The sequence below is a fragment of the Eretmochelys imbricata genome, chromosome 15 (genome assembly GCF_965152235.1).
Source record: "Eretmochelys imbricata isolate rEreImb1 chromosome 15, rEreImb1.hap1, whole genome shotgun sequence".
NCBI lineage: Eukaryota > Metazoa > Chordata > Testudines > Cheloniidae > Eretmochelys > Eretmochelys imbricata.
Window position 1 is genome coordinate 19,684,687 of NC_135586.1, and position 22,142 is coordinate 19,706,828.

At 42.0% G+C, this 22,142-nt stretch overlaps 1 protein-coding gene across 1 annotated transcript in view; it reads left to right on the forward strand.

Annotated features, from left to right (window-relative positions):
* Window positions 1–21,859, forward strand: part of GALNT9 (polypeptide N-acetylgalactosaminyltransferase 9) — a 216,142-nt gene extending 194,283 nt beyond the window's left edge. Inside the window, exons 8-11 of the mRNA XM_077835145.1 lie at window positions 1,646–1,783; window positions 4,779–4,874; window positions 20,072–20,239; window positions 21,712–21,859. Coding sequence (XP_077691271.1) covers window positions 1,646–1,783; window positions 4,779–4,874; window positions 20,072–20,239; window positions 21,712–21,858 — 549 coding nt within the window. The 3' untranslated portion in view covers window position 21,859. The remainder of the gene's footprint in view (window positions 1–1,645; window positions 1,784–4,778; window positions 4,875–20,071; window positions 20,240–21,711) is intronic.
* The last annotated feature ends 283 nt before the right edge of the window (window positions 21,860–22,142 follow it).

Below are 22,142 nucleotides of genomic sequence, written 5' to 3' on the forward strand. Positions count from 1 at the left end.
CAGTTCACTGGGGTTCCTACAAACATTGGGACAGATCCTTGGGTGGTGTAAATCAGCGGGATGTAAATCAGTGTTGAAGTCCTGCTTGCTGTCAATGGAGCTATGCTGATTTACACTAACTGAAGATCTGGCTCGGTTTTTGGATCACATGAGTTGATGCGTCAACCTGAATTTTTGTTTTTAATTTTGTTTTCAAAGGCATGCAAAATCTCAAAGCACAGTTCCATCACAGGTGCTGAGTTTCATCACATGTTACGTCAAAACTCCACAAATCAACTCTGATTCATATGAAACTGGAGAAGGGTCTACTCAAAAGTTTAGTGAAATGTAATGAACCTTTTACCAGGCCTGATCTGAGTTTTGGGGGGCTTAATCCTGATCCCATTTACGCTGATTTTAACTCTGTAGAAGTCAGTTACTGGAGTTATACCAGTGTAAAACTGGTATAATTTAGGGCCACAACCTATTTAGGTTGTGGGCCACATCCATTATTACCTGTATGGCCCTGAGGATGTCACATGGGCCGCAGCTGTGTGCTGATTGGGCTGCAGGTTGAGAACCACTGATTTAGGGTATGTCTACATTGCAGTGTAAGCCCAGGATTTGAACTCAAGCTCAAGCCTAACACCCCTTCCTTCTATAAACAAATTGCACTAACCTAGGGCTTGGAACTAGGGTTCCAGAACCCTAGGGTGGTGGGGGGGGGGGATTGGAGGGTCTGAGCCTGAGTCAAACTGGGACCCAGGGTTCAAGCCCTGTTGCTTTACAGTGTGGGTGCAGCCCCACTGGGCATGCCCACTGGACTCATGCCCTGGGAGTCTGCCACAAAGTATTCCACAATCCTACGGGCTGACTTTCTTTGTTCTCTGGACCGTCAGGTTGGGCAGTCAAGTTTTCCCACACTGCAACACGAACAAAGGGCTAGAGCAGCCACGTTTTGGGACGGTGGTTGGACTCAGGCCTGCATAATGCAATGTAGATGCTGGAGCCACAGGTTGGGACCCAGGGTTCTGTAATTCCTAACCTGTGGTTACAAATGAGTGTAGATGCTAAAGCCCTAGCTTAACAAACCCAGGGTCTGCTAACTCGAGTTCTACTAACCCTGAGCTTACATTGCAGTGAAGACGTACCTATAGGGTGTGTCTGCACTGCAGCCAGGGGTGTGATTTGAAGCTCCTGTAGATGTACCCAAGTTAGCTTTAATATAGCAGAGAGGATGCGGTGGCATGGACTGCCACACCCCCATTGCTATTTTCAGCAAGTTAGCATGGGTACGTCTACACAAGCTGCATTTCACAGTCCCGGCTGCAATGTAGATGTACCCTTAAATCAAAATTAGGCCCTGAGTTTGTAACAAAATCTGTAACCAGGGCAATTAGATTAAAGTTTCATTACAAACATTTAGCACAGCTCTATGTGCCAATAATCTCAGTTTTTTAAATGTTGTTTTTACTTTGTTTTTTGTTCGTTTTTCTTCTTTTGCCATTCTCTGTTGTCCAGGCCAGCTGTACAATAAGTAGCTACTTACAAAGGAAAGGCGGAAATGTAGCTTCCAAACAAAAGAAATTCCATTTTGGTTTCAAGTAAAGAAAACAACTGTAAAGTCAATATGATGGGATTTCTCTGCTATATTCCTGCTTTGCAGAACCCGGGAGTTGATTTCGGAGATGTTTCAGAAAGAATAGCTCTACGACAGCGACTGCAGTGCCGGAGTTTTAAGTGGTACCTGGAGAACGTCTATCCTGAAATGAGGGTTTACAACAATACAATCACTTATGGAGAGGTGCTGTATAACATTGAAAATACATCATAACTGCATTAGAGCATTCCTTTCATCTTAATTAGTGGGCATCAGATGACACAGTACAATTTAAAATCGCCTTGACAGCAGGAACACAAACTTTCCCATACCTCTTTTAATCCAGTCTATAAAGTGTAGGCTATAAGCAATGTTACCCTTCCCATTAGAGTGCACCAGATTAAATCACTGTCATGAACAATGAGACGCACCTTCCTGGTTTTCTTTTGGTATGTAGCAGCCTCGATAATGTAAATCCAAGGCAATTTGTCCCAAATGGGCCAGCATGAACACCAGAAACAAAAAGTCTTTAACTAGTTCAGCTGCCTAGAGTAATCTAAATTAATTGGCGTAAGTGGGGGTGGCGTGGGGCACTGTATCCTCTAAGAAAAGGGTCTCTCTTTGGACCACACTATGATCTTGGGATGGAATACATTGACTTAGGCAGCAGTTCTGCAGAAAAGGACCTAGCGGTTACAGTGGATGAGAAGCTGGATATGAGTCAACAGTGTGCCTTGTTGCCAAGAAGGCTAACAGCATTTTGGGCTGTATAAGTAGCTCCAATTTATGCCAGCAGATCGAGGGACGTGATTATTCCCCTCTATTCGGCATTGGTGAGGCCTCATCTGGAGTACTATGTCCAGTTTTGGGCCCCAAACTACAAGAAGGATGTGGAAAAATTGGAAAGAGTCCAGAGGAGGGCAACAAAAATGATTAGGGGGCTGGAGCACATGACTTATGAAGAGAGGCTGAGAGAACTGGGATTATTTAGTCTGCAGAAGAGAAGAATGAGGGGGGATTTGATAGCTGCTTTCAACTACCTGAAAGGGGGTTCCAAAGAGGATGGATCTAGACTGTTCTCAGTGGTAGCAGATGACAGGACAAGGAGTAATGGTCTCAAGTTGCAGTGGGGGAGGTTTAGGTTGGATATTAGGAAAAACTTTTTCACTAGGAGGGTTGTGAAGTACTGGAATGGGTTACCTAAGGAGGTGGTGGAATCTCCTTCCTTTGAGGTTTTTGAGGTCAGGCTTGACAAAGCCCTGGCTGGGATGATTTAGTTGGGGATTGGTCCTGCTCTGAGCAGGGGGTTGGACTAGATGACTTCCTGAGGTCCCTTCCAACCCTGATATTCTTTGATTCTATGACTTTGCCCATTGAGTTTTGAAAATCCTGCTGGTCGGAGGAAAACTGATACCCTTGAGAGAGCATGAGTGGAGGTTACAGTTGGGTGTGTCTTATGCTCAACACATGTGACTCAAAATAGATAAAAACATCACAGTTGGTTTGCAATTAGCTTCTGCTTTTCCTCCTCTTCCCCCTCTCACCCATAGACTATTGCTGAATAAGATCTTGCGAAATATAACCTAATTTTTGTAGACAGATATATTTAAAGATCAGCCCAAACAAAACTCCTGATTCTAGACACATCAGAACTTCAGAGAGGCTTTGATCCATGCGCATACTGATTCCTTTGATTTACAATGGCCAATTCAAAAAACAAGATCCAAAACTCCCTGATAATTAGGAAAGCTTGGATGTGCATCTGTGGCTCAGGCTCACCTGTAGGGGTTTTGATGTTGTTTGTTTTAATAACTATATAAATAGCATAATCTCCTATTTTAAAAAAAAAGGCTGATATGACTTATGGCCTTGAAATTATGCAAAGTTCTGATAACTTCACTGTCATGCAATTTGTAAAAAAATCTGAAATTGCCTACTGACGATAAATTCAAATCCTAAGGGAATGAGCTTTCATATGGTCATTCTTCTTTCCTGTGCCGTTTGATTGAGCTCATATAAAAATAGGTCATTCACTTTAGATATTGATACAAAGTGCACGTTTTATTGGGTAATATCACTTTGCATCTTAATATAACAGTCACTGGCACTAAATGAGAAAAGACATTTAGTAAATTCAACATAAGCTATTAGCAACCATCAGGTCCAAGAAGGTTGTAAACTGAGAAGCGGATTGGCACTATCAAGTCATGCCTATTACACCAGGTTTTCAGCAAATCATTCACTATAACGAAGTCTGTTTCCATTGAGTGATCAGATAGAAGGTCCTTGAGTTAAACAGGAAGCTTGATGGTCAAGTATCTTAGTTATTAAAATGTATCAAGATAAAGAGTCAAAGCCAGATATTTAGCAGATGTAAATTGGCATAGCTCCTCTGGAGTCTTTGTCTGTGTTGAAATATACTGTAGGTAAATATATGTATTGACACTAAGGATGACTTATGCTCATGCTCAAATAAATTGCTCAAAATGCTCAAAGCTCATGCTCAGATAAATTGGTTAGTCTCTAAGGTGCCACAAGTACTCCTTTTCTCCTAGTACTATTTATTATTATTATTGTGTTGTCTCATGACAATACACCAAACACAATATATTGCTCCCATACTTTACTATATATGTTCCTACTTCAGCTGAGGTTCATTATATATACTTTTGCTTTATATACACCCTACACTAACAAATAAAGTGCTCTTCTGTCAGAAACACCCCAGTGTAGTTAGTCATGTTTTCAGCATAAACAGCTAAATTCTCCCCTTATTTATTCCATTGTAAATCTACTGAAGTCAACATAATTAATCTAGATTTACACAAGCATACCTCGGAGCAGGATTTGGCCTATGGCTTTTACAGTGAATTTTAGTGGTTTATGATCTTTGTGCAATTACTTGAAAATACAGATCTGGTCCAAGTTGGTAGTTTGGCAAGATTGTAGCACATTTTGATAATGCAGCTGTGTTTTTCATACAAGGAATTCACTGTCAAAGTCTCTCGTAGGACACTTGTAAAGGACTAATGAAGTGTCAGTGATGGTGAATGAGAGTGTTTTCCTTCCTCAAAGAAATGTTGAGCATCTTCATATACGGTTTGCTTTGGTAATTGTAAAGCGACAAAGTTTCAATCAACTGGGCTTTTATTATGGATAGCGGTGCCTAAAGCAATTGTTTTTTCTGCTCTCATTGTAGGTACGTAACAGCAAAGCTAGTGGCTACTGTTTAGACCAGGGAGCAGAAGATGATGACAAAGCGATCCTCTATCCATGCCATGGAATGTCCTCCCAGGTAAATTAACTAAAATTCTTGTTACCATTAAGTGATGGAAAGCCTTAGACCTAAACAAAGAAACTTTCAAAGGAAACAAAAAGTGATTTGATGGTGTAACCGGGCACAGACTCACCAGCGGTGCCCCCTGCTGGTCATCTCTGGGAATTAGGTCACCAGCCTCTGTAGCACCCTCTTCAGGCCGGTGTCTCGCCTTGCTGCTGGTTCCCGTGTCCCTCCCAGGACCCCGATGCCCCTTTCACTGGGTGCTGCCCCCTGGCAGTACCCCACAGTTCTGGGTCTTCCCCTCCCAGGGAAACCCCCCCACCCACTATCCCTACCTCACCTCAGTCATAGGCTCCTGCCAGTCACCAGCTAGCCCCCGCGCCCTGGGCAGACTGCAGTATGAGCCACTCATCACAGGCAAGGTTGGATTTGGACCTGTCTAACTTTGGAATGTGCCCTGCAACCCCAGTACCTGTTGGGCCTAATGCTAGGCCGCAGCCTGGGGCTTTCCTGGCTAGAGCTCCCCAGCTCCTTTGGCCCTTCCCCAGCCCTGCTCCAATCTAGGTACTTTGCTTAGGTCCCTGCAGCCAGATCCCTCGCTCTCAGAAGCTAGAGAGAGTCTCTCTGGGCTTCTGGCTCACAGCCTTTATAGAGCCAGCTGGGCCCTGATTGGGGAGTGGCCCCTTACCATCTCCCCCAGCCCCCCACCCCGCTGAGGCTGCTTCCACAATCAGCCCAGCTGCCTTCCTCTGCCCCAGCCCTCTCCCAGAGCTATCTTAAACCCCTCTGGGCCTGAGCAGGTGTCGACCCACTACAGATGGATATTGGCAAAATTTGGGCTTTTGGTCCCTACTAGTTTATCCTTTGAGTAACTGAGGATATTTTTTCTGGCGCAGCAGTGATCAAATGAAAGCTGAAAGAGCAAAGCCACATTTATACACAGAGCTTGCATTGGGTTAATTAAAAGTGGTTTAAAAACTGACTTGGAGCAATTCCTTAGAGCAATTGGAGCAAATCCTTGCATCAGACAAGCTAAACTGATGTAAGCCCGTTTTAAATTTATTTAAGAATGTCTACACAGGGTTTTGAGGCCTTGTCCGCGCACACACCACATGTTTAGTGAAACTGATATAAACCTCTGTGTGGAGAGTCTTATTTTGGTTTGTGTGTCTTATTTCAGGCTAGTTTAAACCTGCTTATAATTGATTTAAACTACACCAAAATAAGCCTGGTTTAAACCGAAATAAGATTTTCCACACAGCTCTTTGCACCAGCTCAACTAAATCATTTTTAAAACCTAACTTTAGTTAAACTGGTGCCGCTTTGTGTGTAGACTAGGTTTAGCAGGGGTAGCTTGTATGTATAAAGTAGTTGTTACCAAAAAGTTTCATTTGGACCTGAATCCTGCAAGTGCTTATGCATGTGTTTAACTTTATGCGCATGATTAGTCCCATTGAATAAGATCTCTCAGGGGCCTGATCCGAAGCCCACTGAAGTCAATGGGAAACTTTCAATTGACTTCAGTGGACTTTGAATCAGGCCCCAAGTGGTTAAATTAAGCATGCACATGCTTGCGGGATTGGGTCCTTGGTTTGAATAGCAATGAGTAGTAAATAAATGTCACACCTACACACAAAAATCCCAGTTGATTGTTAAAATGGGTTTTTTCCCCTGGAGAAGAAGGCAATCAAACGGTGTGACACATTTCATACATAAAGTAAAGCTAATTGAATGTATGGTTTTGCCATTTTTATGAGCAGTCAAAACATCTCAGCTATTCCTATGCCAACAAGTTTCACAAAGAAACAAGCTTTACTCAGAAAGCTCTTTTCACTGCTGAAAACTATTTTTCACTTCACAAAATTGTCATTCCTTCTGCTACCAAAGCCAGAGCCTGATTAAACAATGCAGCCATGGGAATTTTGCCTGCATTAACAGTCCCAGATGAGCCCTGAAGCTTTTTGAGCATGCTTCCCACTTGGGTGGCTATCATTCAGCTATCCCCTGGGTCCCCTATCAGGTCATCTGTGATACTCTAGTACTCCAGCGCTTTTCCCCTCCATACCTGTACAATATCGGCCTGTGCCAACACGGTATCACTCATTTGTGTGAATATGTCCTTCAACAGGATCATGCAGATAACTGTCCAAGCCAGTTAAATAGTTTAGTCAATTAATTGTGGCAGTGGTGGTTTGTTAATTATTTGCATTACAGTAATGCCTAGAGGCCCCAGTCAGAACCTCATTGTGCTATCTGTAAAAACATATAGTGAGCTATATCCATGCCTGGGATAGTTTACAATGCAAATAGCTACAGGCAGACAAAGGAAGTAGTAGTATCCCATTATCCAGATGGAGAACTGAGGCAGAGAGAGATTAAATGACTTTTTAGAGGTTGCACAGTGAATCTGTGGCAGAGCTGGGAATTGAACCCAGATATCCTGAGTCTCAGGTAAGTGACTTCACCACTAGATCATATTTTTGAATGGAATAATTTTGGGTAATGTCTTTTCATTAGAAGCTGGGTGAATAATTCACAGATGTTTGCAATGCCACGACCTTCTTTGACGAAAATATGTTCAAAACTTTTTCCCCCATTCTTCTCCTAGATCCAGTGGGAATCCTAGCTGGTTTTGGTGGTATAAGTATGCCATAGATATAAATCTCAATGGTCATTGGATGTTTGGCGTATCATATCATTTGGGAATTGCAAAGATCCATAGCATAACTATCTAGGGAGTGATGAGACCCAGAGAGTCATTTAAAATGTATTTTTTTAAAAATTAGACTAGACTAGACTTTATACTATGTTGTACTTTACATTATACCTGTAACATCACAGTTCAGGGCAACTGCACCCCTAGCTCCCCTCAGTGGTTCAGCGAGGGCACCTACTCCCAGGCTTCAAGCTCCCCAGCTGTTGCCTGTCTTGGGTGGAGACCCACGTCTCTCTCTTCTGGCCAGGGTATTTCCAGGCTGCACAGTTCCCTGCCTTCACTGTATATTTCCCAGCAAAGAGAGTCTGCCTAAACAGACCTGCTTGCTTTCTCCTTAGAGACTAGTAACTGAGTGATTGCTACAGATATAAGTTACCACATAGAGTTTTCTAGGCAAACCTACTTTATTCCTATGGGAAAAAGCACTACACAGAAAAAAAGATGAAAGAAGCTACACGCATGCTAATAAACTTACCAGAGTTCATCCCCACTCTCTCACGGGTGCTGGCAACAGCAATCTTTCAACACTTTACCCTAGGGCCTTCCTTGAGGTCACAAGTTCATCAGAGCTTCAGCTCAGAACAAGCACACAGTCTTATGAGGCCAGCTCCTTCCAATCCTCTCCTAAGGGTTCGGGTCCTCCAAGGACCGGGGGACATATCCATTTGCTGGGTCAGAAAGAAGGCCCTGAGTCAGCCTAAAGTCAGGCTTTTTGTCTAAAAGTCTTTTCTTTGTCTGTTAGTCTTTGGAGAATCCAGTTTGAACTAGTATACACATATCTCCCAAAGGCGTATCTTCCAAAGGTTGGCTTTCGAGAGGGAGAATTTGCATTTCCCTCACCTCAAGATATTTCATAAGGAAATCCACCTCACTCACATTGTTCCAGAAGGATTTTTGAACTGCCTCGTACCTTCCAGAGATTTCATTAATCATGTGTTCCTGCTAAAGAAGGTCAGTACAATCTCACACTAGTACATAAACATTTGAACATAAGAATGGCCATACTGGATCAGACCAAAGGTCCATCTAGCCTAGTATCCAGTCTTCTGACAGTGATTGGTGCCGGATACTTCAGAGGGACTGAACAGAACAGGGCAATTATCGAGTGATCCATCCTCCATCATCCAGTACCAGCTCCTGGCAGTTAGAGGCTTAGGGACACTCAGAGTATGGGGTTGCATCCTGATCATCTTAGCTAGTAGCCATTGATGAACCGATCCTCCATGAATTTATCTAATTATTTTTTTAACCCAGATATACTTTTGGCCTTCACAACATCCCCTGGCAACAAATTCCACAGGTTGACTGTGCATTGTGTGAAGGATTACTTCCTTAGGTTGTTTTAAACTGTTGCCTGTTAATTTCATTGGGTTACCCCTGATCTTGTGTTACGTGAAGGGGTAAATAACACTTCCCTATTCACTTTCTCCACAGCATTCATGATTTTGTAGACCTCTATCATATTTCCTTTTAGTCATCTCTTTTACAAGCTGAACAGTTCCAATCTTTTTACTCTTTCCTCATATGGAAGCTGTTCTATATTTCTAATAATTTTTGTTGCCCTTCTCTGTACTTTTTCCAATTCTGATATATCTTTTTTGAGATGGGGCCACCATCACTGCGTGCAGTATTCAAGGTGTGGGCGTACTATGGATTTATATAGTGGCATTATGATATTTTCTGTCTTACTATTTATCCCTTTCCTAATGGTTCCAAACATTGTTAGCTTTTTTGACTGTCACTGCACAGTGAACAGATGTCTTTGCAGAACTATCCACGGTAACTCCAAGATCTGTTTCTTGAGTAGTAACAGCTAATTTAGACCCCATCATTTTGTACATGTAGTTGGGATTATGTTTTCCAACATGCATTACTTTAGCAGCACTAAATCTTATCTGCTATTTTGTTACCCAGTCACCCCATTTTGTGAGATCCCTTTATAACTCTTTGCAGTCAGCTTTGGACTTAACTATCTTGAGTAATTTTATATGGTCCGCAAACATTACCACCTCAGTGTTTACCTCTCTTTCCAGATCATTTATTAATATGTTGAACATTACTGATCCCAGTACAATATTAGCCAAACAAAGAGAATGGGATATTAGGCACATGCTTTTCCAATTTATAGGGGATATTTTCACAAATATATTGACCTATAATAATTATAAACCAAAAATTTCTCTAAATCCTAAATGAAAATGTCTGGCTTCACCGTAAGAATTTAATTGAACAAAATCCAGTCATTTTGTTCACACTATAGTAATAAAAGAACTACATAATTTACTATGTGAATCTATGTTCTGAAGATGTCAATTAAAGAAAATAGTAGAATCTTGTTAATTTGTTCTTATAACTCAGAGACCCATTGCAAAATACTAAATTTAGCTAATTCAGGTTAGCAGGTACAACCCTTACACATGTTTGTTATCACTTGCTCACAGGAGAAGTCCTATTGACTTAACTGAGCTTTAGAGTAGACCGGTAAGGCCCGATTCAGGAAAGCACTTAAGCATGAGCTTAACTTTAAGCGCATGCTTATGTGCATTGCTGAATAGGGATAGAGTGAAGCACATGCTTAAAGTTGATGTACGTGGTGTTTAAGCACATTTTAAATTAAGACTATTATGAAAATTGGTTTAATTTGTATGCTTAAGTGCTTTTCTAATCAAGGTTTATTTCCTAAATACAGACGGTCCCCGGGTTACGCAAGACCCAACTTATGCAAATCCGCACTTATGGAAAAAGTTCCATAAGCTAGAAATAGGAGAGGGTTTTGTTTGTTTGTTTCGGTTTTTTTCACAATGGTTGGGTATACATTTCCGACTTACACAAAATTCAAGTTACGCGAGGCGTTCCGGAACGGAACGATTGCATAATCGGGGAGCGTCTGTATGTATATAATTTTTTTCTTACAAATGTTTTGAGGTTTTAAAATGAAATCTCTTCATGCCACACTTGTATTGCTGTTACTTTACTTTTTTTAATGAACATAGATATTATTTAAATCCAGGACTTTGTTTTTTTCTGTGATGTTATTTTAAATTCTGTTGAAGCACCATCTAAATCAGACCCGCATTAATGAACAGTCATTCATGCATAAATAAAGTCTGACCTTATTACCGACTAAACGATTAACTGAAGTTCAGCTATACATATTATTGGCTTGGAACCTTAGCTTGTACATTACCATGGAAGCATAACAAGATTTGCAAAATATAAGTATTGCCTATTGCGGTTAATTGCAAGCCAGTGACAGGTCGTACCTTATTACAGCAAAGTGGATAGATGTTCAATTCACACTGCCAAAGCATCCACCCTTGGTGGTCTTACTTTGAGACACTTGACTGACACTTTCAGAGTAAATTTAGATGGAGTAGCCTTTGGTTAAGATAACAAAATAGAGTTTCTTAATTAGATGCAAATGAGATTTCCAGGAAGAGTCCATTTCAGTGAGAGGCTGCCAAGGCTCATACAGAGAGTTCAATCTCTAGCAAAATTTTCTTTTAGCCAGAAGGTCCCAGTTTAAAGTCCTTGTAGAAGGTCTCTTTTCAATCTCTAATATTGTGCCTAGTGCCGGTAGTCGTGGAGATAGTGAGGTAAATGGTTCTGACTGTAATTTATTTTGCAGGTTCAACCTAGAAGTGGGTCACCCTGACTCTCTTATTTGATACAATACACTTCACTCTCAAAAGAAAGGGGGATGGGATGCATCACAGTTGTGGTTTAGAAAGTTGCTAAGGTTGAACAACAGCCATGAAAAGCAGAGTAGTCATTTCCCCCAATGTCTACCAACTGGCTATCAGGCTGCATAGGTCTTAAGCTTCAGTTAATGTCTCAGCAGAGACTAGGTTCTCCCATGACTTTCCAGTCGGATCTTAGTTCATTTCATGTGGGACGTAACAAGTCCCCCTTGCCTTTCAGGATCACACGGCACTGCCCAGTAGATGATATGGATCCTCTTCTGAGGGTTGGGAATTCTTCCCATTGAAGTAGCGCATCCATCATGCAGCTACAGTGCTCAGTGATGATGGACCACACACGTTCTTTTCCACGAGAACTGATGTGTCAAAGGAAGGTAATAAACTATGCTCCTCTCGGGTGTGAGCATGGGAGACCCAGAATTCTTGATCTTGCAGAGACAGCCAACATGGCAAAGATCTGAAAAGCCCTGGAGCCCAATAGCGAGGGAAGGTGAGCAAGAAATTTGTTTGGAAGGGCTCTGAGGAAACAGGGACCAGGCATTTATTAGCGTTGGGGAGAAGGAGGTGCATGAATCTGAATATTTTTGAACCAAAACGGCATTGATATTTGGTTTCCACATAGCTGGTTGATGGGCAGTACTGCCTGGAATGCTGCTGAAGATGCCCTCCCAGATAGCTGCTTGCAGCTGGGCTGGCTTATCTGCTGAACAGCTGTTGTGGTCCCGAGCACAAGGAGGAGCAGCTCCGTAGTGGGAGAAGTATTGTCATCTCATAGACTAAGCACATGATGTTAATCTTAGTTCTGACATGAACTCTTCCTTAATCAAACCACTTAATCTCTGTGTTCGATGTGTAAAATGGGGATCATGATATTTACCTACCTGTATCATAGGAGTATTTTGTCTCTTGATTAGTTAATAGGTGTCAATATGCCAGAATGCACACAAACCCACTTCACCAGCCAGGAGCCTGGCAACCCCCCAAACCTGCAAGCTTGGGAAGTGTCCCTGCAAGCCCTTTCACCAGCTATGCCCAGTCCTAAGCAAGAGCATCTGAGCTTGGCTTCATATGCAACTGGAGACTGAGGGACACCTAAAGACTCCCCTCCCCTCCCCCTCATTTACACATTTATAAAAGGATTCAGTTAGCATTGGACTGTAACACTAACCCCTCCCCTTAATCCCTTAGGGCTGGAGGCAGGACAAGAACTGTTTCATAGCCCTGTCCAAAATTTGCTACTGATGGTTCTGTTCAGTACATCAGGCTGGGGATTTTTCTGTCTAAAACCTCTTGCATTCAGATACTCAATACCTACTGCAGTCATATTTTGAGAGAAATGTTGAAACTCTGTTGTTGTTGTTAATATTACAGTAGCACTGGGGGTTGGGGGTTGGGACTGTACAAAGAATAGGAGGAGACAGTCGCTGCTCCAAAAAGCTTGCAATTTGAATAGACAAGACAAAGGACGGGAGGGGAAATAGAAGCGCAGAAAAGTGAAATGACATGCCCTTCATGCCAGCAGAACCCAGAATCAATCCCAGTTCTCCTTACTCCCAGTCCAATGCCTTCCCTACCAGACCACACTACCTCCCGCTTCCATTTGCATCGCTCTATAAAATACCTTTTTCCAGGGCCTGAGAATGATATTTAGGGGAAGTAAATCGGCAACCTGGAGGAGTTAATCTACTGGATCATCCAGTACTATTATCCATCCCCCCTCCCCCGCCCCAGTTTAGTTTACATTCTGTAAGAAACGCCAAGCTGTATGGAGAGGTGCTGTGTTATCTAAGATGAGCATTTAGCAGATAAGCATGGATTGGAGTCACTCACATGGAGCCAAGTTAATTAATGATTACACAGCTGGAAAAGTTATACCATCTCACCACAATTTACAAAATTAATTCAGTGTGAGGACCGCAGCTGCACAAACCCTAGTCAAGGATATTCAAGTAGATAGCACGAAAGGTGTTGACAGCTAGCACTTTACTAGGTTAAATCATTTTTAAAACCCCTCTGTAATGAGTGTGAGTAAATATAGTTGTCTGTCAGGTTTAGCTTTGAGTTCCTGACATTTTAAGTCTCATGTACTAGACATAAGATGCCTGTATTGTATTGTGTTGGGTTATTTTAATGCTCCTACTGCATGTGAGACTGTATCCCATCTAGACCGGCACTTGTTTTCACCAGTTGGATTATCACCGATGCTTTGTGCCTCTCACTGCTGTGAAGGCAGCTCAATACTCATCCCATGAGCTGTTAGATTTTGTGGCCCCGATTCTGCCAGGTACTTGAGCATGTGCTTGACTGCTCGTATGTGAGAAGTCCTATTGAAGCCAGTGAGCAACGGCATGCTTACAATTAAGCACATGCTGAATCAGTGTCTATGAGTGCATTATTCATTCTAGCCTCCTTTTCCACTACCTATCCTTTTCACTCTTTCTGTGTTGCATAGCCTAGAACCATAGCCTTCACCATACAACTAGCCAAAGACACCCCAACCATTCCACCTTTAACTCCTTAATCCTCATCATTAACAAAACTTCTTTCTTTGGGTTTATTTTTTCACTAGCTAAGGTCTTATCTTCTTGCATAAGTTGCACCAGTTTAACTAAAATCGATTTAGTTAAATCGATGCAAACTCCTGTGTGGACACTTTTGACACCAGTTACCGCTGGGTTACCACTAGCTTAACTTGTGAAAGAATTGACTCAAGCAAAATCAATAAAAGCCAGGTTTAAACCAAGTGAAGCATGTGGACACAGGGTTTTGCACTGGTTTAACCAAATCTATTTAAAAACACACCTGTAGTTAAACTACGGTGAGTCATTGCTGGACAAGAAATGACTGAAGAACATGCAAAATGTGGTATAGGGTTTAAGAGTTTTTAGGAAAGAAATAAGAATGACAAGAATCTTGAACTGCTAAGACCGGGGGTCTGCAAGTTTGCCGTCTTGCACCACCATCTCTAATACTCATTGGTTTGCATTGCTGTCTAATGAACCATTATTATAGACTCACTTCTGAACGAGAAGATGAGGCAGTCAGTGGAAGATATGCTGTCTCGTAGGAGAATCATTTCCAGGCTCTCCTATTCCTGGCTAACTTGGGCTGGGAGCATTGCAGAATGGCTGCAGAGTTTATATACAATCCTGCATCAACTATCTGCGAATGGTGGCACAGTCTCAAAGGAATTCAGTATCTATCTTGAATGCTATGAGGTAGCCCTGATATTATACAGTGTGCGAAAGAGGAAGGGGATTTAATAAGAGGGGAAATGGCAGCCGGGGACATAAACGTGTTGATGAACAACGTACAGCAACTCCCCTTCCTCCCGCCGCCATGCATACACACTCCCCCACTGGCACAGAGATGAGTCACTGTCGATGGGGAAGCGAGAACTCTCTTGGCATATAGATCAAGCAGAAAGAGGAGAGGTCAGCATTTGGATTCCCGCAGCACTGTAGCTACAGAAACAGAGGGGAAAGGAGTAGATGAAAGGCCTCGCTTGAACTGTTGCTTGAGGGCAGATATTTAACAATTTACTTGACAGGGCTCTGGTGTTCTAGAGTTGCATACCGGATGGTGCGGTCAGTTGTTTGGAACCTGGGGTGGATGAAAGCGTGATTGCTTGTCTTCTTGGCACCTGCATGTTCTGTACAAATCTGTATATTTATTCATCATTTCTTTATGCTCCCGAGTAGGTTGGAAGTTTCAGACTCCAAGGGGACTATCTCTCTTTTTTTCCGTACAGGTTTACAGATGAGAGAGCCTGCTTTAAAATTAGCCTAGGAAGACAAAACAGTGTTGGAAGTTTTTAAAAAAAAAAAAAGTTTAATTTTAAAAACTGCCAAAGTCCATCAGTGTGGTAATTCCTACAACAGTTATCTGAGCATGTGGAGATCTTCACACTTTGTCTCTGTGGAATGAAAATGAGGTGGAGCAGACACTCTAAGCTACCAACCTTGAATTAAAAGCTATCTTTTACTTATCAGAAAGTTACCATCTGGGTGACACCTTCCAGAGATAGCACTGCTTACCATTTTAAAACTGGAGATGGTTGCTTTGATAAATAACCTCTGGCGGTTTTCTCATTCCATTTTGGTTCCTGAAGGATAGAAGGAAAAAATCCTCTAGTGTCACATGTACAACAGATAATCAGAGGATTATATCTTGAGGTATTCAATAGAACACTTGGCTTCAGTTTCACTTATATGGATCGCTTAGCTCTTCTCTGATAAAAGGGAAACGCTTGGCTAAGGTTCAGCCTCATGCCAGTCTCAAAAGCATATTTTTGTTTTATTCTGGACGACAGAAGATGAACATGTAAAACAAGCAGGGATATAATCTACATCGAGACAGTGTTATACTTGTTTTTATAGAGAGAAATGAAAGGGTTAAATGCCATTGACTTTAGTTGAGTTACACCAGGGAAGAATTTGGCCCAAGATGTTACAACCCATGCTGCAGGGAGAATGTATAGATGCTCTTCTGGTTGGGAGCATGTCCCACAAAGGTTGAACCCTCTGAAAAGAACTTTTAATTTAACAGTTGCAGTATATATCTCGCTACCTCGCCTCAGCCTTCAGCTTTTCTCTTAATAAGTTAACAGAACCTTATGAATGTGTGTTAGGTGATTAAAAAAAAAAGGAGCACACTATAAAATATTGGTAGAAGGCCAGGCTCTGGAATTCAGGAGGTTTGTGTTCAATATGTGGTCTCATTCCCTGTGTAACCTCTGTGCCTAAGATCCCCAGTATAAAACGGGGATAATAGAATTTCTTTCCCCCCACCTTTACTCTATCTTGTCTGTTTAGATTATAATCTCTTCAGGGCAGGAACTGTTTCTTCAGTATATGTATGTACAGTACCTGGCACAATCAGACCTGATCTCTGTTGGGGCCTCAAAGTGCCACCACAATACAAAGGAAGAAGAAACAAATGAGTCCCATGCAGTCATGTAGGATAGTATGAACTAATTTCACCCATGGTGTAGTTAAACTGACCTCAGTGAATGATCACCAGAGTTGAAGTTAGCTCTCTAAATTCCCCTCTGTCCTTGATAGAAAGTAAAATGTTAGTCAGAGAAAGAACTAACATTTTCTATTGTATCCATTCAGATGCTGCAGAGAGATTTCTCTTTCTGACTTACAATATCTGACAAAATCCAATAACATTCCAACAATTTGGCATCAAAGCTCCAGATCTTATTTATATTGTTAAGGAAGGCCACAGGGGAGTTGAAGCATTGTCTTTGCCCCTTTTTTCTGATCTACAGTATTAAACCACTTACTTTAATATGAAAGTACTTTAGCACTGATGACTTGGGATGTTTTAGGATCTGTTAGCCATATGCAAGTTTGGAGTAATTGGAGGACTATTACATTTTATCAACCACCTGATTGTGGGCATGAGTTTTTAAACTCCAGTTCTTACAGGAGTGGATGCTAAGAACTGTGTTTCTTATTATGGTGTTAAGGTCTTGCATGGTGGACTGAAGTCTTGATGGCCAATGTGACTCAAATGAAAATATGAATCCTTGATGACTAAACCCTTGACATGCCCTTTACAACAATGGCACAAATGGGACCATTTTCATCTACTGAGATAATTGAGAGCATTGATCTGTTCTCTGGCTGTAGCCTTCACTCCGTCACGGTAGCAGGTAGACTGGCTTCTGTAGACTGACTGTATCTTTCACCCTATATATATATACATATATATTTCCTATATAAGACCTAAGCAGAAATAACATTACTTAGCAGGTTATCTGTATTTGATGGGTCTGCCCTATAAATACTATAACATCAGAATGTGCTGGTTCCTGTGATGTTCAGCACACACAATTCTAGGCTGTAGGGATTCCAAAGGAAATGAAATATTTTATCATAGAAAAGCTGTTTATTTTAGGGCTTGCAGTGGCAAATTCTGTCATTTAAACCACAGAGTGTTCTGATCCACAGGGGAAATTGACCCTGGACTATAGATCATGTAGCTGATTATCAACACCGGACTTAGTTGTCTAGCTAATGCAAGTTAACCAGTCTTCAGTGAATATTTTGATTTGGAGTTGTGCGGGGGAGGGGTGGATACATAAAAACTACAATAACACAAGCCAACCATATTGCCGTGGCTGCAATTTCTAGCCACAACTGCGTCTCGTTCTCACTCTCTGCTCATCCTTCCCAGTGAGTTGGAAGTGTGAAATATGCAGAATGTTGAAAAACCCAACAGATTTTACCCTTGTATGGAAGGAAAAGAAGTTCACTTGTGTGAGCTGACAGGCCATTCAGATGTTGAACTAGTTTGCCTGCTTTAAACACTTCCCCAACCCCGCACAGGCAAAGGCAAGAAAAGGTGTCTTATAGACCTTGATTTGCAATGTACAGACAGTACACTGACTGATGTCATTTACTCATCCACAAGAGAAATCCTCATGGGGTTATTCTACTGCTTTCTCTGATGCAGTCTCCAGCCTAACTCCTTGCTCCACATGATTGCACTGAACAAAAATGTCAGGTGGTAACATTGAACACATGCTCTGTCAAAGGACCTCGGGTCTAAAAGTGAACAGATAAAGCTCTTTTGCCATGGGAAGATATGATTATTCACAGTATGTGCTTGCTGAGGCTAAGAAGAATGAGGAAATATCTTTAGCAATCTAGCTTTTTGATTGGCCCTTAATGATATCATCACTTGCCCTGGTCAGTAATATCCAGTAAATGCCAAGGGTTCACGACCTTCCTTCCATTCCTTTTTAAGTATTTTCAGTCTCATAACAGCAATAAGACAAGACAGGTAGTGAATTTCTCGGTGATAATTGCATTTCTCCAATGGCTGAAGATTTTGCTCTGCAGCTCTCTGCCTCATACTAAATGTGAGCCATGCAGTAGTCTCCAGTTAGCAATATCCTTAGAGCTAAATTCTGCTCATGGTTAAATCTAGAGCCCAGGGACCAAAATTTGATCTCATTTACATGTAAATCGAGACATCAGTGGAGTTACCCCAGATTTAAACAAGCGACTGATCGGAATTTGACGCAACAAAGTTATCCCAGAATCACATTTATGTAACTGAGAAGGGCAGAATATGCCCTTACTGTTTAACTAAAAAATTCAAAACAGTTTATAGAGGAGAAAGAGCATTTGATAGTGGTTGGGAAGGAGGGACTGGGAGTTAGGACTCCTGGGTTCTATCCCTGGCTCACCTTCGACTTGCTGTGTAATCTTGAACATGTTCCTGACCTCTGTGACGCACGATCGTGAACATGTTACTTGACCAGTCTATAAAAGAAGGCTAAAAATACTTCCCCATTTCAAGTAAGGCAAATCACTTCACCTCTCTGTGGCTCAGTTTATCTGGTTGTAAAATGGACAACACATTTCTTCACCTGAGTGGGCAGGGGTGTTATGAAATTTAAGATGTTTTAAAAGTGTTTTGGAGTCTTCTGCTGAAAGGCTGTTTTATAACTCTGAGGAAAGTACTATTAATTATTATCATATTCAGTTTGTGAAATGCAATGAGAACCTACCATCATCATGGATTTGTTGGTACTGCATGATGTACAAGCAACCCTTAATCATGAGCAGCAATGGCCCTCCTCTTGATTTTTTTAATATTTTCCCCAAACCAGTAATAAATGTAATAAAATGAATCCTTGCTTCCACATAGTGACAGCTCCAAAAGATCCATTTTTCACATCTCCTGGACTGGACAATGGCTTCAAACAAGTGAAATAGTCGTGTGTGTGTGTGTGTGTAATGAAGAAAGGGTAAATTCTGAAGGTCATTATACTCTTATAGGAAATATTAATGAGTGTATCATGTGTTGTGTGTGTTAAGCCATTAGTGCTTGCATGCAGCCTGCTTAAACTTTTTTCTTTATTAAAAAAAGCTCAAAAATAAGAGATGTCATTTACTAAACCCTTTAATTATAGCCGATAGCATTTACCACATCACTAGACTTCTGAATATTTAGCCCTCAACAGAAGTGAAATAGCCGAGTCTAGCTCATTGTTGTCCAGATCTGAAGCATACATTAGCAGATCTGCTATTTCCTTCATGAATTGACTGTTTTCCTCCTCTCTTATTTTTGGATACCTGATGTACAAGTTGTGCTGATGGATTTTTTTCCGTAATGTTTATTTACAAAAACTAATTAGAGTGGTTGCTATCAATAGGCTCTGACAGAGCTCTTAAGAACAAACTGCATGGCAAATTGCCATTGTGTCCTTGTTAAATCAATTCCCACTGAATGGATTCAAGAGTGGTTATGATTTACATATTGATTACTTCATTTTCTTGATTGCCCTTTTGCAACGTTGTTTTTTTTTTTCTTTTGAGAGGGTGGGGAGAAGGAGGAAGAACTATGTGTCTTATGAGCGATGCCATGCTGGTAATATATGTTTCACTCCCTCTCTGCATAAAAAGTATGTGCTGGAATAGGACACCCCAACCATAAGGGATAACACAAAGGAGCTACTGGGCCCTGTTCTCAGTTGCTCCATTCCTGCACTTGGGGCAGAAATGGATGGTGGGGCCAGGGTGGCTTTAAGCCATTTGTGTGTTCCCTATATTCTAACCATCCCCTGGTGTAAGTTAGTCCAGCCTCAACTCCCTCTGAAGTTGGCACACCTTAACTCAGGCCCTAGTTGTCCAAAGTAGGGCACCCAAAACAAGCAACCACAGTTGAAAATGTGGTGGGTGAGCATAATTTTCCAGCCTTTGGCACTGGAAGTCTCTAGTGGTGCTGATATGGCTTAAAATGTGTGTTGTCTTTCTCTTCCTTCTTTTCTCCAGCTTGTCCGCTATAGTTCTGAAGGGCTTCTGCAGTTAGGGCCTCTGGGCTCTACGACCTTTCTGCCTGACTCCAAATGTCTCATTGATGATGGGAAAGGCAGGACCCCTACTCTGAAGAAATGTGAAGATGTCTTGAGACCAGCACAAAGACTCTGGGATTTTACACAGGTATGGAAGAGAGCTTTCAAAGAGGTTTGTGATCCTATGAATTAGACCAGAGTGCTTGCTCTAGGTAATAGGGAATCCATGTAGTTGTTTGCTGCTAAGCAAAAGTAAAGCACATTATTTGCACTGATTATATATCTCCAACCACAGGTTCCTCAGAAAGTTCAGGAAAAGGGAGAGAGCTCAGAGCTCACAACACAAGACCAGGTGGAAAGATATTGAGATTGCGTCAACTCTTTTACACACACACACACTTCTCTGAAGCTACAAATGAGACTTAACTCTTCCACTTACCCCTCCATTGAGAATACATTTACATTGCAGCAGGGGGTGGGAATGGTAACTTGCGTAGATGGACTCACATGAGCTAGCTAGCGTCCAGCTAGTGCTGGTACATCTAACTGAGCTGCAAATAGCACCCGCTGGCTGCAACATAGATGTACCCTTGGAGTCAAAGGCTGGTTTTAAAATTCTCAGTTTAATAGAAAAACAATGACATAGGGTGTTACCGTTTCAAATGCGTACTGGCAAAGTATAAAGTCCTTAGTGTAAGAGAACTTCAGCCATGAAAGCCAGCATCCCCGGGCTATGTCATGCCATCAGCAGGGCTCTCCCTTGCGCTGAGCACTGTACAAGCACAGAGGCCAGAGACAGTCCCTGTCCCAGACAGCTCCCAGTCTTAAATAGACATGACAGACTCAGAGCAGGAGGGCAAAAAGAGGCAAAGGTGAGCCGGTTTGCCCAAGGTCATGCAGCCAGTTTGCCGCGGAGTTGAGAAATGAAGCCAAGCGTCCTGACTGTTACACCAGTACCATATCCACTCGACCCCTGTGCCTCCCCAGCTTTTATCACGTCTTTGTTTCATGCTGACGGATTAACAGGAAGAAAAAAATCATTTTGTGTAAGATTCTCAAAGTCACAATGTCCCCGTAAAGGCATCAGAGCTCAGTTAAGGATGTCATCAGCTTCTCTGAACTGATCTACAAATGAAACGTGTGGCTAGCTGTCATAGAGGCTTTTGAAACAGCAAGAGATAGACTTTTGTTACTCCTGCACTGCCTCCAACTGGTTGCAGCTGCCATATGCACCTGTGTCATCACACCAGGTCTGTGTGTGGATCCAAACCTATTCCCGGAGACTTCAGGCAGAGCAGTATTTGCCTTGTATGAATCCACTTACTGGGCTCTAAACTTTTGCCGATAGAAAGTGATCATGCTGCATATTTACAGACAGTCCCGTCCCACCTTTCTTAGCAGAGGTTCATCCCAAGGAGCCTTAGCACAGCTAAGTTGTTCTGTTTTAGAAATTTCTGTTCTAGCCACACTGCCAAGCACAACTCTGTCAGCAACCAGCCACAAATGCAGGCTCATTCCTCGCTCAAATACCTGAATAATGGAAAGACTGTAATGCAAAAATCAGCCATTGGGTAGTGTGGACAAATCCTCAGTGCTAATGTTTTTCTTTCTTCAATTCAGAATGGTCCAATCATCAGCAGAAACACTGGACGGTGTCTAGAAGTGGAAATGTCAAAGGATGCCAATTTTGGGCTCAGACTTGTGGTACAAAGATGCTCGGGGCAAAAATGGATGATTAGAAACTGGATAAAACATGGTCGACATTGACTACTGGGGCTGAGAAGCTGTCACCTCTGCCATCGTCCATTGCTCGGTGTGTGATACCCTTCAAGGCATTTGTGTTAAAGCAGACTACTATGAAAAGGAGTTGACTCCCCAGGGCCAGGGACTATTAGGCACTGATTAACAAACTGGCAAATAAGCATCCTGCCTTCTCCCTCAGATCAGTGGATGCCCTGAAAATCTTGGGATGGTCAAACTGAACAGAGAAGTGGGCTCATTCCAGCTCTCCCAGAGGAATTAAAAGACAGCTGTGTCTGTGATGAGTTCAA